The sequence below is a fragment of the Oncorhynchus tshawytscha genome, linkage group LG07 (genome assembly GCF_018296145.1).
Source record: "Oncorhynchus tshawytscha isolate Ot180627B linkage group LG07, Otsh_v2.0, whole genome shotgun sequence".
Taxonomy (NCBI): Eukaryota; Metazoa; Chordata; class Actinopteri; order Salmoniformes; family Salmonidae; genus Oncorhynchus; species Oncorhynchus tshawytscha.
Genome location: NC_056435.1, coordinates 3,840,985 through 3,859,468, shown reverse-complemented (window position 1 = coordinate 3,859,468; position 18,484 = coordinate 3,840,985). Strand labels below are relative to the sequence as shown.

General features: G+C 43.2%; 2 protein-coding genes across 3 annotated transcripts; both read right to left on the bottom strand.

The window, feature by feature from the left end:
- Window positions 1–3,155: 3,155 nt before the first annotated feature.
- d2hgdh (D-2-hydroxyglutarate dehydrogenase) lies at window positions 3,156–7,674 on the bottom strand. 2 transcript variants are annotated; one of them, XM_024407569.1, is made up of 10 exons: window positions 7,352–7,674; window positions 6,502–6,868; window positions 6,186–6,243; window positions 5,928–6,067; window positions 5,501–5,694; window positions 5,238–5,406; window positions 4,896–5,039; window positions 4,631–4,773; window positions 4,338–4,503; window positions 3,156–4,229 (listed from the first exon to the last, which is right to left on the bottom strand). In XM_024407569.1, the coding sequence occupies exons 2-10, from the start codon at window positions 6,845–6,847 to the stop codon at window positions 3,967–3,969; spliced, it is 1,623 nt and encodes a 540-aa protein (XP_024263337.1). In that variant the 5' UTR covers window positions 6,848–6,868; window positions 7,352–7,674; the 3' UTR covers window positions 3,156–3,966. The 2 variants fall into 2 exon arrangements, with proteins under 2 accessions (XP_024263337.1, XP_024263336.1); XM_024407568.2 differs by lacking the exon at window positions 7,352–7,674 and adding an exon at window positions 7,104–7,146.
- A 2,802-nt stretch (window positions 7,675–10,476) lies between these two features.
- LOC121846760 (protein split ends-like) lies at window positions 10,477–15,019 on the bottom strand. The gene is made up of 2 exons (XM_042323915.1): window positions 14,492–15,019; window positions 10,477–12,378 (listed from the first exon to the last, which is right to left on the bottom strand). The coding sequence occupies exons 1-2, from the start codon at window positions 14,675–14,677 to the stop codon at window positions 10,483–10,485; spliced, it is 2,082 nt and encodes a 693-aa protein (XP_042179849.1). The 5' UTR covers window positions 14,678–15,019; the 3' UTR covers window positions 10,477–10,482.
- Window positions 15,020–18,484: the final 3,465 nt, after the last annotated feature.

Genomic DNA, 18,484 nt, shown 5'->3' with positions numbered 1-18,484 from the left:
TCACAGGTACTTAAAGGGATCCTTCTGTATTTTACCAATGAAGCCCTTTATCTCCCTCCCCAGAGTTGGATGAACTGGACACCATTTGTATGTCTCTGCATTCCGTATGAAGTCAGTTGGAGGTAATCTCGTGAGCCAATGCTAACTAGTCTAAGGTATCTACTAGCAGGTGCTAATTCTAGCTAGCAATCGCACTAACGCTAGTTAATAACTTCCTTCAAACGGCACGTAGACACATGGTATCCACGAGTTAATCTGACTATGGGGAAGTAGAAAAGGTATGGAATTGTATTCACTCACTACTGTAAGTCGCTCTGGATACTGTAAATCGCTTTTTGTCATCTAGTGTTAGTGTTTACATACTGGAGAGGGAATGCAAAACAACGACGCTGGACAGAGTGGAATCAGGTGTATCAAAAGGCAATTTATTGAGTCAAAGATATTTTGTCCTGCCGTTATCGTGCACGGACCTAAGGAATGTGACTCTGTGAGGAGTCAGAATAATTAGGCTGCTCAGCCAGAGTTTACAGCAGAATGTATACACAGAATAATGTAGGTGGAGTCTCATCGTGTTGGTCTTCTGAATGGTCCTTAAGAGTTGGCGGTGGGCCTTGCTCTAGCCAGAGCGGGCCCCATTGGTGCACAGCAAAGTCCTTTTCTCTTGGCACCCGACCAGTAGGGGGGGTAGAGTGTGAGTGTACAGTGCTTCATGAGATGTATGTGTGTCCAGGAACCGTGGATATTGGTAATGTCTGCTTTAGGCTCAGGTGTTTCCTGTTTATGCAGGAGTGCATGTAGGGTTCAATGTCAGTGAGATAGCTTGGCACTTCTAAGCTCGTTAGTGTTGCAGGCTGCTCTTTGTAGTTTACAGGGGAGTATATTTGCGTGATGGCAGCTGTGTGTCCTTCGGATAATCATGTTATTGCACGTAGGCTCTAAACTTGACTGAGGACACTGGGCCCAGAGTTATCTGAGGGCATCCGGTTTAACCAGAGTGTTGGTCTGCTAGTAGTGCTCGATATTAGAATTATTTATATAACACTAGCATCTGCTAAAAGACAACAAAAAGGGGGCTTATTGCCAAAATCCTGAAGTATGCCTTAAATGATACCCAGAAATGATTTGATATTGATATATAAACGGCTGGATTGGACCTCAGAAGTTTGGGGCGAGAGAAAACGGAAACATTAACACATTTTGCCAATTTCCTGTAATTCTACACTGCACTATTAACACGGCATGTTAATATGATATCTGAGTGAGAATGACAAACAAAATCTATGGGGCCCCCCTGCATGTGCCCTGTCGGTATTTGGCCATGTTTAGATAGCTGGCTAGACTAGCTGACATGGTTAATTGAGTGACTGTCAGCGACTGACATAAGAGAGAAACTGCTGTTGCACAACAACATTTCTAAATTGCAGCTGGTATATTCTGCTATTCTTACTCTCAATAGTAAATTGAGACCCGGCTGAGTTCCTGTTTTGGGGGGGATCCCGGAGGCCCTTAGTGCCCGCTCATGTCACTTATGCCTGGAACCGGCCCTGCCGGAGTGTCAGGCAAGTTTAATCACATGTACCTAATGATTCTGCTCAACCAGGACTTTCCCTGATCGGGATTAGTGGACAGGATCGCCAATGCATAGGAAACAGACTTGTTCCTTTTGAGAGAAAGTTTTACAGGAAAAAAACAGGATTAAATCAGATCCGCAGTAGCCTGGTTAGCTGAAAAACACATTGCTCCTTTTGGGGGTCGGAGGTGTAACTGATTGGATTGAATTCTGACCTTAAATTTGTAAGGAACAGTGTCTGTGGAAAATGTATTTGTAATAAGGTTGTACTAGTAAAGTTGAGCCCCTTTATAAGACTCTGTGAAGTGATCTGTTTTCACACTGGTACTGAAGCTAACAGGAGTCGCTCAATTAAGGTTCCAGGTAGAATTTTCCCCTAACCACAGATTACCATGCTACCCACATCCTAACCTTAACCACTACGGGGATGACATATCAGACCCTGTATCAGGCAACTTCTACCTACTGAAGGAGGTCAAGAGAGAAAATGTGTTTTAAATGCAGATTAGTGTATTTCTAGGGGCTGGATTAGATCCGTATCGCGGAAGATCCATGTTAGAGGTCGATTGAAATGTAAAGGTAACGTTCCTGAGTTCTCTGAGACTGTATTCACCGTAAACGCCATTGTCTCACGTCAGATGGCGTCAGCACTCCGCGTCGCTCGTCCCTCAACCAATATCAGTGCATGCCGAATCGTCTCCCTACCTGACGTAAGACAATGCGGTAAACGCTGCATATGTATGACCTTGACATTTTAACGCGGATCTTCCACTACACGGAATTAATCCAGCCCTTATACATAGGGCAGCTAACTAATGTGATTGGTTACGTTAAAGCAAGAAATATGAATGGAATTAGAAAACAACCACTGTGAACATCAGGGCATCAACAAGATCAGAACGTGACCTTCTGGTCCCTGTACCTAGTCCATTGCGCCACTAGGGGGAGCCATCAGTCTTTTTACTGCACATATATAACACTGTTCAGTCAAGTCTGTCAGAATGACAGTAGATTGGGAATGTGATTGGTTAATAAGTATGCTGGGTTAGTGAACTGAAACCACACTGGGATTCGAACTAGTGACCTTGTGTCAAAACTAATTCTGTACACCCTCTACCGCTCCCAAGTGGCGCAGCGGTCTAAGGCACTGCATCTCAGTGCTAGAGGCGTCACTACAGACACTTTGGTTGGAATCCAGGCTGTATCACAACCGGCCGTGACTAGGAGTCCTATAGGGGGGCGCACAATTGGTCCAGCGTCGTCCGGGTTTGGCCGGTATTGTAAATAAGAATTTGTTCTTAACTTACTTGCCTGGTTAAATAAAGGCTGAATAAAATAAATTGTTTTAACACCTAACAAGCCTTTCTTTATTTGACATTCACCTGTTGCTGCAAACTCTGCCTACATCCAACCAATCACATTTATTCTGCCCTCAGAACAAGATTGAAAAAGGAGAACTCCACTGAGCTTTTAACATCAGAGGGCCAGGTGCAGCCACCATATTGCTTATAGTGTAGGGGTTAAGGGTCAATTTGGGGAAACGAGCATGCACAATTATTTACATAAAAAGAACCAACCATACATCTAGCTTTTAGAGATTCTGTATTCATTCACAAAATGAGCTTATGTTGTTGCTGTACATTTAAAAAATATATATATATATTTTACATGTAATAAAACAATATCTGCACTGTTACCAAACACCATCTGCTGTCTTCAATTCTGGTGGTAAAATAATAAACTGATTAGGTAAAAAATGATAATCTGCTCTATTTACAATGAATGTACACAGATTATACTTACATTAGAAGTTGATCAGACACGTGTACAATGAGAGAACTATGGCCACGGTTATCAGACTGGTCTACTGGGGCCTCATCAGTGCAGGGTAGAGTTGCGTATCAGAGGTAGTTCACTAGGGCCGGGATTCAATCCGATCGCGGACTTGGACAATGCGCCACTTAAGGTCATTTCCGATTGAGCAGACATATGCAGGGTATACTGTGAACGTGGTCTCTGTGAACTCGTAAACATTGCCTTTAAAACGTGCACTGCCGACAAAGTGAGATCAGATTGAATCCTAGCCTAGACAAGCCTTACAGTACCTTTACACAACAATAACACCCTACCAGAGACCTGGGCCCAGATTCACAAAACACTTCTTATGCAAAAAAGTAAGACATTTCTTGTTAAGAAAGTTTTGTGAAACTGGGCCCTGGAGTCAGCAGTGGAGGTGGTCTGAGTCTGTAGTCTGGAGGGGGGTTTGGGTCAGGGTTCATTGAGTTCATCGGGTATGGTCGTGCAGGGTGAAATGTCAACTGGTAGTGTCTTATGAGAGTTGAGTGAAGGTCAGGTCAGGTGTTTAAGTTAAGTTAATCAGGGAAGGAGCCATATGGTCATTGCAGGTCGTCCGGCAGGGTCTTATAAGGGTTGAGAATGCCTTTGGGATCTAACATGATCTTAATGTTCCCCATCAGAGCGACAGCCAGGCTGGCTTTACTGTAGTAAATATAGTTCCTCTTCTTCAGGCCCAGGCCGTGCTCTGCACTGATGCTGCCCTGGAAACGGGCCGTCCACTCATAGACAAAGGGTTCGATGGACGCCAGGAGGTCGGGATCTTTGGTAGGAGAGGTGATGTTCAGGTGGAGGTTACCATCACCTGGTGGGAAGAGAGTACACACACAGTCAGGCATGCACACACGCACACACAGTCAGGCATGCACACACACACACACACACACACACACACACACACACACACACTTACCAACGTGTCCGTATCCCACCACACTCTTGGCCCTGTCTCCCAGGTGTTCTCTCATATCTGTGACCAGCTGGTAGATCCGTTCCACAGGAAGTGAGATGTCGTATTTATATGTGAAACCATCATGAGTTAAAGCCTCTGTTACCCGCTCGCGCAATGACCAGAGAGCCTAAACACACACAGTAACACATACAGGAAATCACATTGAGGCAACATGTCTTGCACCCTCCAATGTTTTATCATTCTTTTTAATGATTCTCTTTAATTTGATAAACATATTCATAAATGAAAGTCACCTTGATTTTGGCCTCCTCCGTTGCTACGGTCCCGTCGATAACCTGGGATGATGTCATGGCCTCCTCCAGAAACTGGTGCAACTTCTCCTCATCGTGGGTGGGGTTAGAGCCGGACGTTTCTATGACGATGTAGAACGGACAGTCTGCGGAACAAAGCAAGAAATAGATAAGAGGCTTTGAACCAATCAGAGTTAGAATTACTCAAACAAACAATTACTAGAACGTTCAAAAGCATTAGAAAATCTGTGTGTGTGTGTGTGTGTACCTGTGATGGGGTTAGCCAGTTTCAGGTGTGTGTTCAGCAGTCTCATACACTCTCTGTCCAGGAACTCAAAGGCTGAGAGGATCTCTCCCAGCATGCCTCTACACAGCTGGAAGGTCTGCAGCAGCTGCTCAAAACTCTCACAGCCTGGACACACACACAATCATATCATCACATTAAATTGTCATGACGATCATCTCACAGAAGAAACACATCACATGCGTCATATATTGGACTGCGTGAGAGTGTGTAAACATAAATAAGTCAAAAGGAGGATGCATTTGTGACATCAGATGATCACTAGTTACAAGGTCATGAGGGGTCATGAGGTCAGGTCACACCCACCCAGGAAGGCCACGTTGACGGCTTTAGGTTTCCGTGGACACAGGATGGTTACGGCGGTGATGACCCCCAGCGTGCCCTCTGACCCGATGAACAGCTGTTTGAGGTCATATCCTGTGTTGTCCTTCCTCAGGGTGGCTAGGCAGTCCAGGACCCTCCCGTCTGCTAGCACCTACACACAAATACACACAGAGTATTGGTGCTGTCCTTTATAGTTAGTTGAATTTCAAAAGGCATAGCCCCCTGCCCCCAACTCCCCTACTGACCACCTCTAGTCCTAATACTGTCCCTCGTAGGGATCCGTAGCGTAGCAGCCTCAGTCCTCCAGCGTTAGTGGCCACGTTGCCTCCTATATGGCAGCTTCCCTTTGCCCCCAGGTCCAGAGGCATGATGTAGTCACTGTCCTCTAGGTAAAGAGACAGGTTCTCCAACACACAACCTGCTTGGCACGACAGAATACCTAGCAGGAGAGGAAGAGAGAGAGGAAGAGAGAGAGAGAGGAAGAGAGAGAGAGAGAGAGAGAGAGAGAGAGAGAGAGAAGAGAGAGAGAGAAGAGAGAGAGAGGTGAGTCTGGCTCAACTGGATTGGACTGTAAAACACCAGGGCAAAACTTTGAGAATTGGAACAGGAAATTTGACGTGTAACTGACCAATGAATAGTGACAGTAACCCTAGAGTTACAGACAATACTGACCGGAGACAGAGTCGAAGTTGAGGACATTGTTCATGAGAGCGGTAGAGAGGATGATCTCATCATAGACAGGAACACTGCCTCCCACCAGCCCTGTGTTACCACCCTGAGGACTCACTGCCAGGTTACGACTGTTACAGTACCTACAGGAGAATCACAACACAACATTAGAACACAGGTACACTGCCTGCTACCAGTCATGTAACACTGCAACAGTAGAGGAAACCTGGCTTCATACACTAGAAGACTGGAGAATAATACCCAAGGATCTGAGAAACTTCCTCTGTAGTCTGGGGCCTCAGCAGAACCTCACTGAAACCTGCACAGACAGAGAGAGGAGATCACCACATCAACTCAATACAACAATAACATAAACAGTTCCTAACAACCATACAGAGGAGACAAAGATAGCAAGCTCTTTCCTCCACAATCTCCCTCCTCTGACCTATCTTTCTACATTTGAGTTATTTAGCAGACACTCTTATCCACAGTGACTTAAAGTAGTGAGTGCATACATTTTCACATTTGTTTGTACTATTTGTTTCTCTCGCTCGCTCTCCCTCTCTTTCTTTCTCACCTCTCACTGACTTGAGCCAGTCCACATTACTGGCCTCCAGTATATCTGGGTCAGTGATGGTCCTGCCTGGTATTATCTTGCTGAAGAAGGCCATGTCCTCTGGAGTTACCCTGGAGAAAGGCCTCCTCTCTGGGGCAGCTGTGGGTGACGGGGTGGGTCTCTCTTCCCCAGCATGGAGCTCCCGACAGTGGACGCCACAAGACACGGGCCTGGGTGTCTGGAGCAGGCCGCTGCTAAAGCCTGGGGGTAAAGTTCTGACTACGGCTGGAGGTGAGGCAGTGCTGAGAGGACTCATCCACCTGAGAGCAGTCCTCAGACGCAACCTTCTGTGGAAGAGACCAGCCATGGCTGGGGAGAGAGTGGATGCCTAGAGTGGATGGAGAGGGATACTTAGTTACATTGCAAAGTGTATTATGTGGATGTTTTACATGCACTGACTTTAATTTAAGTTTGACAAATTATTCTTGCAGAACTAAAACCAATCATATAACTACAGAATTTAATGTTGTAAATCTAACCACAATCTAATGGTTTAAACACACACACACACTACAGTAAGCTAGTGCCATGCAACAATGCCATGCTTCCCATTGTTAACCCACGTGGTGCAGCGGTCTAAGGCACTGCATCTCAGTGCTTGAAGAGTCACTACAGACACCCGGGTTCGAATCCAGGCTGTATCACGTCTGGCCGTGATTGGGAGTCCCATAGGGCGGCGCACAATTGGCCCAGCGTCGTCCGGGTTTGGCCGGTGTAGGCCGTCATTGTAAATAAGAATTTGTTCTTAACTGACTTGCCTAGTTAATTAAAGGTTAAATAAAAAAAACTATATTTCGTTAACATACTGTACCTGTCGTATTGTTTGTGCTTTTCTTAGATTCTTAGAATGTACACCATTCTCATTAGATGGACGACGTTTTCCTTGAAAGCAACAGCACTGCAACTTTACACGTCAACCACCGAAAAATACAAGATGTGGCTATAGCTAGCAAACGTTAACGTTACTTCGTATAACATTTGCTACCAATCAATCGGGGAACGTTGTTGGATGCAAGTGTCTCTATTAATGTCGCAAATATAGCTGTCGCAAAGTTCAAGGGCAGGTTAAACTACAACCTCAAGATTGTTGTGGTCAATATATTGTTTACATCCGGGACAGCTAGCTAGGAACCAAGAACGTAAGAACAATTGGGAGGTCAGGACCGTTTAGCTGAAAACACAGTTCTGAGTAGGTGCAACACAAAAAGGGTATTTCCGGTTTTGAATCAAATAAAAGCACAATAAAAGCTTATGTCTGATAAAAACGCTCCTAAAACGTTAGAATAATATTTTGTTTTATTATATAACATTTCAATGGCCACTGTTCTATGAATGATATCTGGGTATAACAAAACAAATCATAACAAAGGCAGGCTTTTATTTTATCAGCAGTTCATCTTCTGAATTTGATAATAAATGAGTCTCCCTAGGCAGACAAGGTTGGGTTGCATACCTCCCATAATGTTAACAATGTTCCATTGCCCTAGGTCTGGGATTGCCTAGACTAATACATCATTTTAAGAAAGTATGATCAACTGTAGAAATAGGAAGTCACACAGTGCCCTCCTGAATTATTGTCACCTTAGGTAAATATGAACAAAAAAGACTGTGAAAAAATGTCATTGTTGTTTATCAGCTTGATCTTACATTCAAAATATCATATGAATATAACCTTTAACTGAGTTGAAATAGTTTTTAAAAAATGTATCGTAATCAAAATATATTATTTTATTCACAATAATTGTCACCCTTTCATTTAGTACTTTGAGCACCCTCCCTTTGCCAAGATAACAGCTCTGAGTCATCTCCTATAATGTTTGATGAGGTGGGAGAACACACCCTCCCTTTGCCAAGATAACAGCTCTGAGTCATCTCATATAATGTTTGATGAGGTGGGAGAACACACCCTCCCTCTGCCAAGATAACAGCTCTGAGTCATCTCATATAATGTTTGATGAGGTGGGAGAACACACCCTCCCTTTGCCAAGATAACAGCTCTGAGTGGTCTCCTATAATGTTTGATGAGGTGGGAGAACACACCCTCCCTTTGCCAAGATAACAGCTCTGAGTCATCTCCTATAATGTTTGATGAGGTGGGAGAACACACCCTCCCTTTGCCAAGATAACAGCTCTGAGTCATCTCATATAATGTTTGATGAGGTGGGAGAACACACCCTCCCTTTGCCAAGATAACAGCTCTGAGTCATCTCATATAACGTTTGATGAGGTGGGAGAACACATAGGAAGAGAACGGATTTGAGACCATTCCTCTATACAAACCCTCTCCAGATCCTTCAGAGTCCTTGGTCCTTGCTTGTGGACTCTCCTCTTCAGCTCACCCCACAGTTTTTTCAATGGGGTTTATGTCAGGGGACTGGGATGGCCACTGCAAATGCTTGATTCTGTGGTCAGTGAACCATTTTCGTGTGGATTTGGAGGTATGCTTTGGATTATTGTCCAGCTAGAAGATTCAACGACGACCTAGTTTTAGCCTCCTGGCACAAGTCAAATCTTCTGGTACTTGATGGAGTCTATGATGCCATGTAACCTAACAAGGTTCCCATGGCCTTTGGAAGTAAAAGAGTGTGGATTAGGTTATTTTCTGCATGGCCATGGCACTTTTTACACCAAACCCACCTCTGGTGTTTGTTGCCAAAAATCTAGATTTTAGTCTCATCAGATCATAGAAACTGGTTCCAATCATAGTTCCAATGACATTTAGCAAACTCCAGCCGCTTACGTTTGTGGTTTGGAGACAGCAGAGGCTTTCTTCTGGCAACCCTTCCAAATAACTTCTTGGCATGGAGGTGGTGTCTAATTGTAGTTTTGGAGACTTGATGACCCCAAGATGTTACCAACTTCTGCAATTCTCCAACTGTGATCCTTGGAGATTTTTGTTGCCACTTAAACCATCCTTCTCACTGTGCGTTGGGGGGCAAAATACACTGGCGTCCTCTTCCAGGAAGGTTCATCACAGCTCCAGGTGTTTTACATTTCTTAAGTATTGCCCTATTAGTGGAGATGGGCATTTTCAGACGTGTAGCTCTCTACATTACCCCAGACGACAGTAGTTCATTTGACAATGGAAAAGAGCTCATGAGATTTGTTTTAGAATTTTCTCTACCTATCCCAAATGTATAAGCACTGGTAATGGATCTACCATTCCCTCTGATAGGCTATGTTGGCCATATTACACCTATATCTCCCTGTACACCTATGAAATACTTTCAAGATGTAGGAGTGTTTAGTGTTAATACTGTGTTATACAGTATGCCTTGCAGTCGAGGGATTTTTATAGAACGCATGCTGGTAGAGAAATAAGATGTGCTGGATGGGTAATTATCTAGGCCTGAAACGTTTGATTGATGAGTAGGTTAAATCAAATCAAATGTTATTTGTCACATGCGCCGAATACAACCTTACAGTGAAATGCTTACTTACTTAGCCCTTAACCAACAATGCTTTAAGAAGTTTTAAGAAAAAAAAAGTGTTAAGTAAAAATGTATAAATGAAAGTAACAAATCATATTCCTCTCTATCATATTCCCCTCTATCAAATTCCTCTCTATCATATTCCTCTCCATCATATTCCTCTCTATCAAATTCCTCTCTATCATATTCCTCTCCATCATATTCCTCTCCATCATATTCCTCTCTATCATATTCCGCTCTACCCTCCATCTATTCCCCCCCTCCCCCCTTTCCGTCCTCCTCATCTCAGCACAGCTCCGCTCCATCGGTTCGATTTGGAATTCAACATTTTAACAGTGCAACACTCCCCAGATTTGTGAAATGTAAACATTGTGTTTATACTGTGTTATACAGTATGCCTTGACAAAAATCAAACAGAGAGTAAACCTTTTTATTGATTTTTTAAATTATTTTTTTCATTGCATGCAAAAATATCGTATACCTCCCTGCTCTCTCTCTCTAAATACCCAGTCTACTCATCCATCTTCAAGCTTTCATCCTTTCCCTGCTCTTCTATCACCCTCTCAGTTCCACCTCCAGCTGGCTCCCTCTTTTTCTTCTTCTCTAGTCTCTTCCTCTCCTCTTTCTTCATCTTTTCTCTCTTCTTCTCCTCCTTTTCTTGAATCTTTCTCTCCATCTCCAAGAACTCAGCTTGAGCTTTCTCTCTCTTTTTCAGCTCCTCAGAACACTTCTTCTCTTTCTTAATCCTGTCTTTCATCATGTGATTATGCATCTTCATCAGCCCCTCTAACCTCTTTTTCTCTGCCTTTTCCTTCTCTTTTCTTTCCTTCTCTCTCTTTTTCTGTTCTAACTTCTCCCTCTTTTTCTCAGCCTTCATGACTTTCTTCTGCTCTTTCTCTCTCTCATTCATCTCTTTCTTCTCCCTCTTTTTGTTCTCCTCCTCCTTGTTTTTCTTCTCCTTTCTCTCTTTCTCGTCATCTTTCAACTTCTTATGCAGTTTCTTATTTTTCTCTTTTTCCTTCATCTTCAAAAATGGGATTTTCTGCATGTGGTTCATGACCAGAAAGCCCACTCTTCCAAGGATGGTCTCTGCTCTCTCTGATGACGGCATCCCATTGGAGCTCTTGGAATGGGCACAGTCCGCCTCACGCTTCAATCCCTCCCTCTGTCTCACCTCCTCCTTGTGGTCTTTGTCATGGATGCATCCCAGGATTGGAGGAATTGCTCGGACAGGGCTTTTATCACAAGTCAGTTCCTCTCTCTTAACAGTGGATGCAACTGCACTTGCCTCGGTGTCAACTGAGCACTCTGTGTTGTCCTCAACTGTCTCGTCTGGCAGTTGGTGGTCGTTGTTGTTGTGGATGCATGGCAGAACTGAAGGACTTTTATCTTCCCAAGTGTAAACGGCAACAGTTGCTTCTTTGTCTACTGAGAACTCTGTGTTGTCCTCAACTTTCTCCCATAGCTGTTTGTGGTCAATGCTGTGGGTGCAGGGCAGCCTTAGAGGCAGTGCTGCGGGTGCAGGAAGACTCTTATCAGCTGAAAACTCCTCTTGGAGGACAGCGGACACGGAAGCGACAGATTCACTGGCGACTGGACACTTGTTGGTTCCCTCTACTGCCTCCTCTGGCAGTTTGTAGTCATTGTCAAAGACAGGTGGCAGACTTGGAGGCAGCATTGGGACAGGGCATTTAGCTGTTGATCTGTCCACTCCATCAACAGTAGCTGTGCCTGAAGTGTTCTCTGTAGCACCTGAGACCTCATAGGCATCCTCTACTGTCTGCTCTGTAGGCTTGAAGTCATCGTCAAAGACTGGTGGCAGGCATGGAGGCAGCACTGAAGGAAGACTTCTGGCTGCCCATCGGTTCTCTCTCTTGACAGTGGCTGTGTCTGCAGTGGCATCTTTGGCAACTCGGCACTCTGTGGCTGAAACAGCAGGCTGGGAGGTTTCTGGGACAATTAATGAATTGCCAACGAACCGCTGAGCCAGTGGTGGGAGGGAGAAAGGATAGAATCTGTCCTCTTCCTTTATATTAGATATTGCCACTGGAGCAACTGAGAGCTCAGTGGTTCCCTCTACTGTCTGCTGTGGTGGAATGGAGTCATCGTTAAAGAAGTGTGGCAGGTATCGATGCAGCATTGAGGAAAGATGTGTATCTGTCAATAAGTCCTCTCTTTTACCAGTAGATACATCTGCTGTGGCCTCTGTGGCAACTGGGCACTCAGCAGGGACAAAGTATGAAAATACAATGAACCGCTGTGCATCCTGAGCGCGTATGGCCAATTGAGAGGGGGGATGTAACATGGTTGGTATAGGCCTCCGATTGGTGAAAGCCAGCGGTGGGAGGGAGTCAATACAGGGAGCCATGAACTCAGTGAGTGGACGGTTGGTCACATCTCTCACATTCTGCGGGAGAAAAGAAACAGACATGTTGAAAGTGATCACATTCACGACATACATACTTTATGAGTCAACGCTATTTACTTATACATCACATATACAGTTTCTTCGGAAAGTATTCAGACCCCTTCACTTTTTCCACATTTTGTTACCTTACAGCCTAATTCAAAAAAATTTAAATCGTTTTTTCAATCTACACACAATAGCCCATAATGGCAAAGCAAAAACAGAATTGTTCCAAATTCATTACAAATAAAATGTGAAATATCACATTTACATAAGTATCCAGACCCTTTACTCAGTACGTTGTTGAAGCACCTTTGGCAGCGATTTTAGCATAGAATCTTCTTGGGTATTAAGCTACAAGCTTGGAAATCTTGTGTTTGGGGAATTCTCCCAATCTTAGGAGAATCCAAGTTAGGTTGGATGGGGAGATTTTCTGCACAGCTATTTTCCGGTCTCTCCAGAGATGTTCGATCAGGTACAAGTCCAGTCTCTGGATGGGCCAATAAAGGACATTCAGAGACTTGTCCCGAAGAAACTTCTGCGTTGTCTTGGCTATGTACATAGGGTCATTGTTCTGTTGGAAGGTGACTCTTCACCATACTCTGAGGTCCTGATTGTTCTGGAGCAGGTTGTAATCAAGGATCTCTCTGTACTTTGCTCTGTTCATCTTTGCCTAGATCCTGACTAGTCTCCCATTCCCTGCAATTGAAAAACATCCCCACAGCATGATGCTGCCACCACCATGCTTCACCGAAGGGGTGGTGGCAGATTTACTCCAGATGTGACCCTTGGCATTGGGGCAAAAGAGTTCAATCTTGATTTCATCAGACCAGAGCATCTTGTTTCTCATGGTCTGAGAGACTTCAGGTGCCTTTTGGCAAACTCAAGCAGGCTGTCATGTGCCTTCTACTGAGGAGTAGCTTCCATCTGGCCACTCTACCTTAAAGGCCTGATTGATGGAGTGCTGCAGAGATGATTGTCCTTCTGGAAGGTTCTCCCATCTCCACAGAGGAAATCTAGAGCTCTGTCAGAGTCACCATCTGGTTCTTGGTCACCTCCCTGACCAAGGCCCTTCTCCCCGATTGCTCAGTTTGGCTGGGCGGTCAGCTCTAGGAAGAGTCTTGGTGGTTCCAAACATCTTCCATTTAAGAATGATGGAGAACAGTGCGTTCTTGGGGACCTTCAATGTTGAGGAGAGGTTTTGTACCCTTCCCCAGATCTGTGCCTCGACACAATCCTGTTTCGGAGCTCTACGGAGAATTCCTTCAACCTCATGGTTTGTTGTTTGCTCTGACATGAACTGTCAACTGTGGGACCTTATATAGACAGGTGTGTGCCTTTCCAAATCATGTCCAATCAGTTGAAAATACAACTGGTGGATTCCAGTCATGTTGCAGAAACATCTCAAGGATGATTAGTGGAAACAGGATGAACATGAGATAATTTACAGTCTCATAGCAAAGGGTCTGAATACTTACGTAAAAAAGGTATTTCAACATTTCTAACAAACGGAATTTACTTTGTCAATATGGGGTATTGTTTGTAGATTGCTGAGAATTTGCATATATTCAATTAATTTTAAAATAAGGCTATTAGGTAAAAAAGGTAGAAAAGTCAAGGTGTCTGAATTCTTTCCAAAGGCACTGTATATATCTAGTGTCCTCTCAGATGCTCTGCACCAGTCTGTACCAACCCTGGGTCTTCTAGCCAATGGGTCAACTAATTGTAAAAATACATGCCCCACACCCAGCATAACATTTGACATTTTAGACATCTAGCAGATGCTTTTACCCAGAACGACTTACAGTTAGTGCATTCAACTTAAGGTAACTAGGTGGGACAACCATATAATCCTGATATGAAGGTCTACGAGAGATTGCTTGGTCTAGTTATTTTTATTTATTTAAGACAACCATAGGAACTGAGGACTATGTCCATAACAATACTCAAACAGAGAGACAGACACGATACAACACAAGAAAAGATGTCAGACAAAATATTGTTAGCTTACAATTCATGGCATATCATTTTGCCCGGATATTGACATGTATTTGCTTTAATCAATATTGTTCAATAGAACTCTAGTCAACTTTGTCAAAGTTGGTCTTGTTACCTCCTCAATCAGGCTTGGCATTTTCCTCGTCTCAAACCAAATCCTCTTCATCTCCTTCTCCTGCTCCCTCTGGATCTGTCTCACCAGAGCCAACCTGGCTCCCAGCTCCATCATGTAGTCTGTCTGGATCTCCCTTTCCTTCAACTGACACTCAGCCCTCCTCTGTGTCAGCATTGAACCCTCCATGTCTTCCTCCTAGCTAACAATAACTCTGAAAAATACACGTTGTAGTAAGTGGCGTGTTGCTCACCAAAGAATAATGCATCTCTTTACAATGTGCACACATTTTCTTCCCATTTACTTACAATGAAGCAAGTGACAATCCTGATCCAGAGATGATTACGCAATAGGCCTATCTGAATTACAAGTAAAAATTTGGCTACCTGAAACTCGACCAAGTTCAAATGAATCAAATTTTTGCCTTTCCTATCATTATGTGCACAATATCCTTTATGACATCATCATTGTGATGCAAGGCGTTGCCATTGGAGATGACAAAGCACAACACAGACTTTAAAAAGAAAACTTCAGTCTCCCTCTGTACGTTACTACTGAGCCTTATCCAGTCATTTTCAACCCCCCCCCACTCCTCCATATTGGGCCTGGTTTTCACAAAACACACTAATCACTTATATCATATCATTCAAAAAAGGTTTGGGGTAGAAAATGACTCTGTATCCATGCAAGACCTAACTTATTGTACAGTTTCATATATTGTATAAAACAAGGAGGTAAACACTCCAGTCTTCTCTTTGAGTGCCCCTGTGTGCACCTTCATGTAAAGAGTAAAGATCAATTCAACCATTTGAAATGGATGACCATTCATTTAAGAAAAACTGATTTTCATTAGCAATTTAGCAACTACAAATTAGGTAGGTGACTTGTTTTTTTACATAACCTTCCCTTTTGGTACATATTTATTCAGATAATTGATTACAATATCAGTTGTTATTAACAGAGAGAGGGTTCTCTTTCATCAATATAATGCATTTGCCATTAGCCTGGCTCACTACAACAACTAACATGTCATCTCAGGTGTCAGGATGAACCATTTTCTCACAAAAATTGGATTCAAACAAACTGTCTCTCGTCAACAGTTTCACTTGTCACCATGATTGCATGTTAGGCCTAAATGAAACGTTATATAAGTACACAAGTAATTTGAAAAGTAGTTATTCTACAGAAACATAGTTATACAGTAAGTTATATTACAACCTACCTCTCCAGTAAGCAGTGTGTTCTCTCTCTCTCTAATGAAATAGGACATTAATAATCTGTCAGTAGTTAGTTGAATCAGTACCTTTACACTGTTCTGTTTGTCTGTACAACAGTTAACCTCCCAGAATCAGAATCTTGTGATGTCACAATGAAGGCCTCATTGCCATGACTACCCACAGAAGCTCTCATGTGTAGTCAAATGCTGGAACAATTCACTTTTTTAGCCTATGCAGCACAGTCATAACTGATATTTGCATTGAATCCATGTAACCACATTTTTTATTCAAATAAAATGCTCTACCTCATTTCAAATGGTTGACCATTCATAATACAGGTGTTTTGACTAATTCAAAGTCAATATGTTTTAGATATCACAACTAGCATCCAGGTTTACTTAGGTTATTTGTTTGATCTCAGCCTACCACTAATGTCAATGTTTACCAGTCAAACGTTTGGACACACCTACTCATTCAAGGTTTTTTTCTCTTTTTTTCTACATTGTAGAATAATAGTGAAGACATCAAAACTATGAAATAACACATACAGTGGGGGGGAAAGTATTTAGTCAGCCACCAATTGTGCAAGTTCTCCCACTTAAAAAGATGAGAGAGGCCTGTAATTTTCATCACAGGTGCACTTTAAAAAAAAATCCATATTATGGCAAGAACAGTTCAAAACAGCGAAGAGAAATGACAGTCCATCATTCCTTTAAGACATGAAGATCAGACAATCAGGAAAATGTCAAGAACTTTGACAGTTCCCCCCCAACCCCTCTTGTACGCTGCTGCTACTCTGTGTTTATCATATATGCACAGTCACTTTAAATATACATTCATGTACATACTTCCTCAATTGGCCCGACCAACCAGTGCGCCCACACATTGGCTAAACGGGTTATCTGCATTATGTCCCGCCACCCTCCACCAGTCAACCCCTATTTTACGCTACTGCTACTCTCTGTTCATCATATATGCACAGTCACTTTAATCATATCTACATGTACATACTACCTCAATCAGCCTGACTAACAGGTATGTAGCCTCGCTACTTTTATAGCCTCGCTACTGTTATTTTTCACTGTCTTTTTACTGTTGTTTTATTTCTTTACTTACCTATTGTTCACCTAATACCTTTCTTGCATTATTGGTTAGAGCCAAGCATTTCACAAGCTCTACACCTGTTGTATTCAGCGCACGTGACAAATAAACTTTGATTTGATTTGAAGAACCATCAAGCGCTATTTTTTTTTTTTTTTTTTTTTTACCTTTATTTAACCAGGCAAGTCAGTTAAGAACAAATTCTTATTTTCAATGACGGCCTAGGAACAGTGGGTTAACTGCCTGTTCAGGGGCAGAACAACAGATTTATTTGTACCTTGTCAGCTCGGGGGTTTGAACTTGCAACCTTCCGGTTACTAGTCCACCGCTCTAACCACTACCCTGCCGACATCAAGGCCATGATGAAACTGGCTCTCATGAGGACCGCCACAGGAAAGGAAGACCCAGAGTTACCTCTGCTGCAGAGGATACGTTCATTAGAGTTACCAGCCTCATAAATTGCATTCCAAAGAAATGCTTCACAGAGTTCAAGTAACAGACACATCTCAACATCAACTGTTCAGAGGAGACTGCATGAATCAGTCCTTCATGGTCGAATTTCTGCAAAGAAACCACTACTAAAGGACACCAATAATAAGAAGAGACTTGCTTGGGCCTAGAAACACAAGCAATAGACATTAGACCAGTGGAAATCTGTCCATTTGTCTGATCAGTCCAAATTTGAGATTTTGGTTCCAACCGCTGTGTCTTTGTGAGATGCAGAGTAGGTGAATGGATGATCTCCGCAAATGTAGTTCCCAGCGTGAAGCATGGAGGAGGTGTAATGGTATGGAGGTGCTTTGCTGGTGACACTGTCTGGGATTTATTTAGAATTCAAGCACACTTAACCGGCATGGCTACCACAGCATTCTGCAACGATCCGCCATCCCATCTGGTTTGCACTTAGTGGAACTCTCATTTGTTTTCAACAGGACAATGACCCAACACACCTCCAGGCTGTGTAAGGGCTATTTGAACAAGAAGGAGAGTGATGAGTGCTGCATCAGATGACCTGGCCTCCACAATCACCCGACCTCAACCCAATTGAGGTGGTTTGGGATGAGTTTGACCACAGAGTGAAGGAAAAGCAGCCAACAAGTGCTCAGCATATGTGGGAACTCCTTCAAGACTGTTGGAAAAGCATTCCAGGTGAAGCTGGTTGAGAGATCACCAAAAGTGTACAAAGCTGACATCAAGGCAACGGGTGGCAACTTTGAAGAATCTCAAATGTATAATATATTTTGATTTGTTAATTTTAGATAAAACGTATCGGTGCTCATTGGCCATTGGACTCAACAATGAGTGGTTTGGGAGGAATCAGTGGCTAACTGTGGCTAACTGCAAGCCTTGCAATGCAATCATTAGCCTGCTATTCACTGGAGTGGCTGTGTAGTCCCAAGTCTAAGCTTAAGGGTCTCTTTTCCTAGTTTAAAATCATAAACATTCAACATTGGCCATGCTGTCAATGAAGCATTATTTGTGCCGCGCTCAAAACAACTGTTAACTCGGAACTGCAAAATCTGACTTTAGTAAGTTCAAGACATCTGGGAACTCGGGAAAAATGAGCTACGACTGGGAAAATACGCTTTGAACTTTCATCCAGCTCAGAATTGTACATTCGAACTCAGGCCTCATTCTAGAGCTACGACCTGAAGATCACTGACGTCATCATGATTCA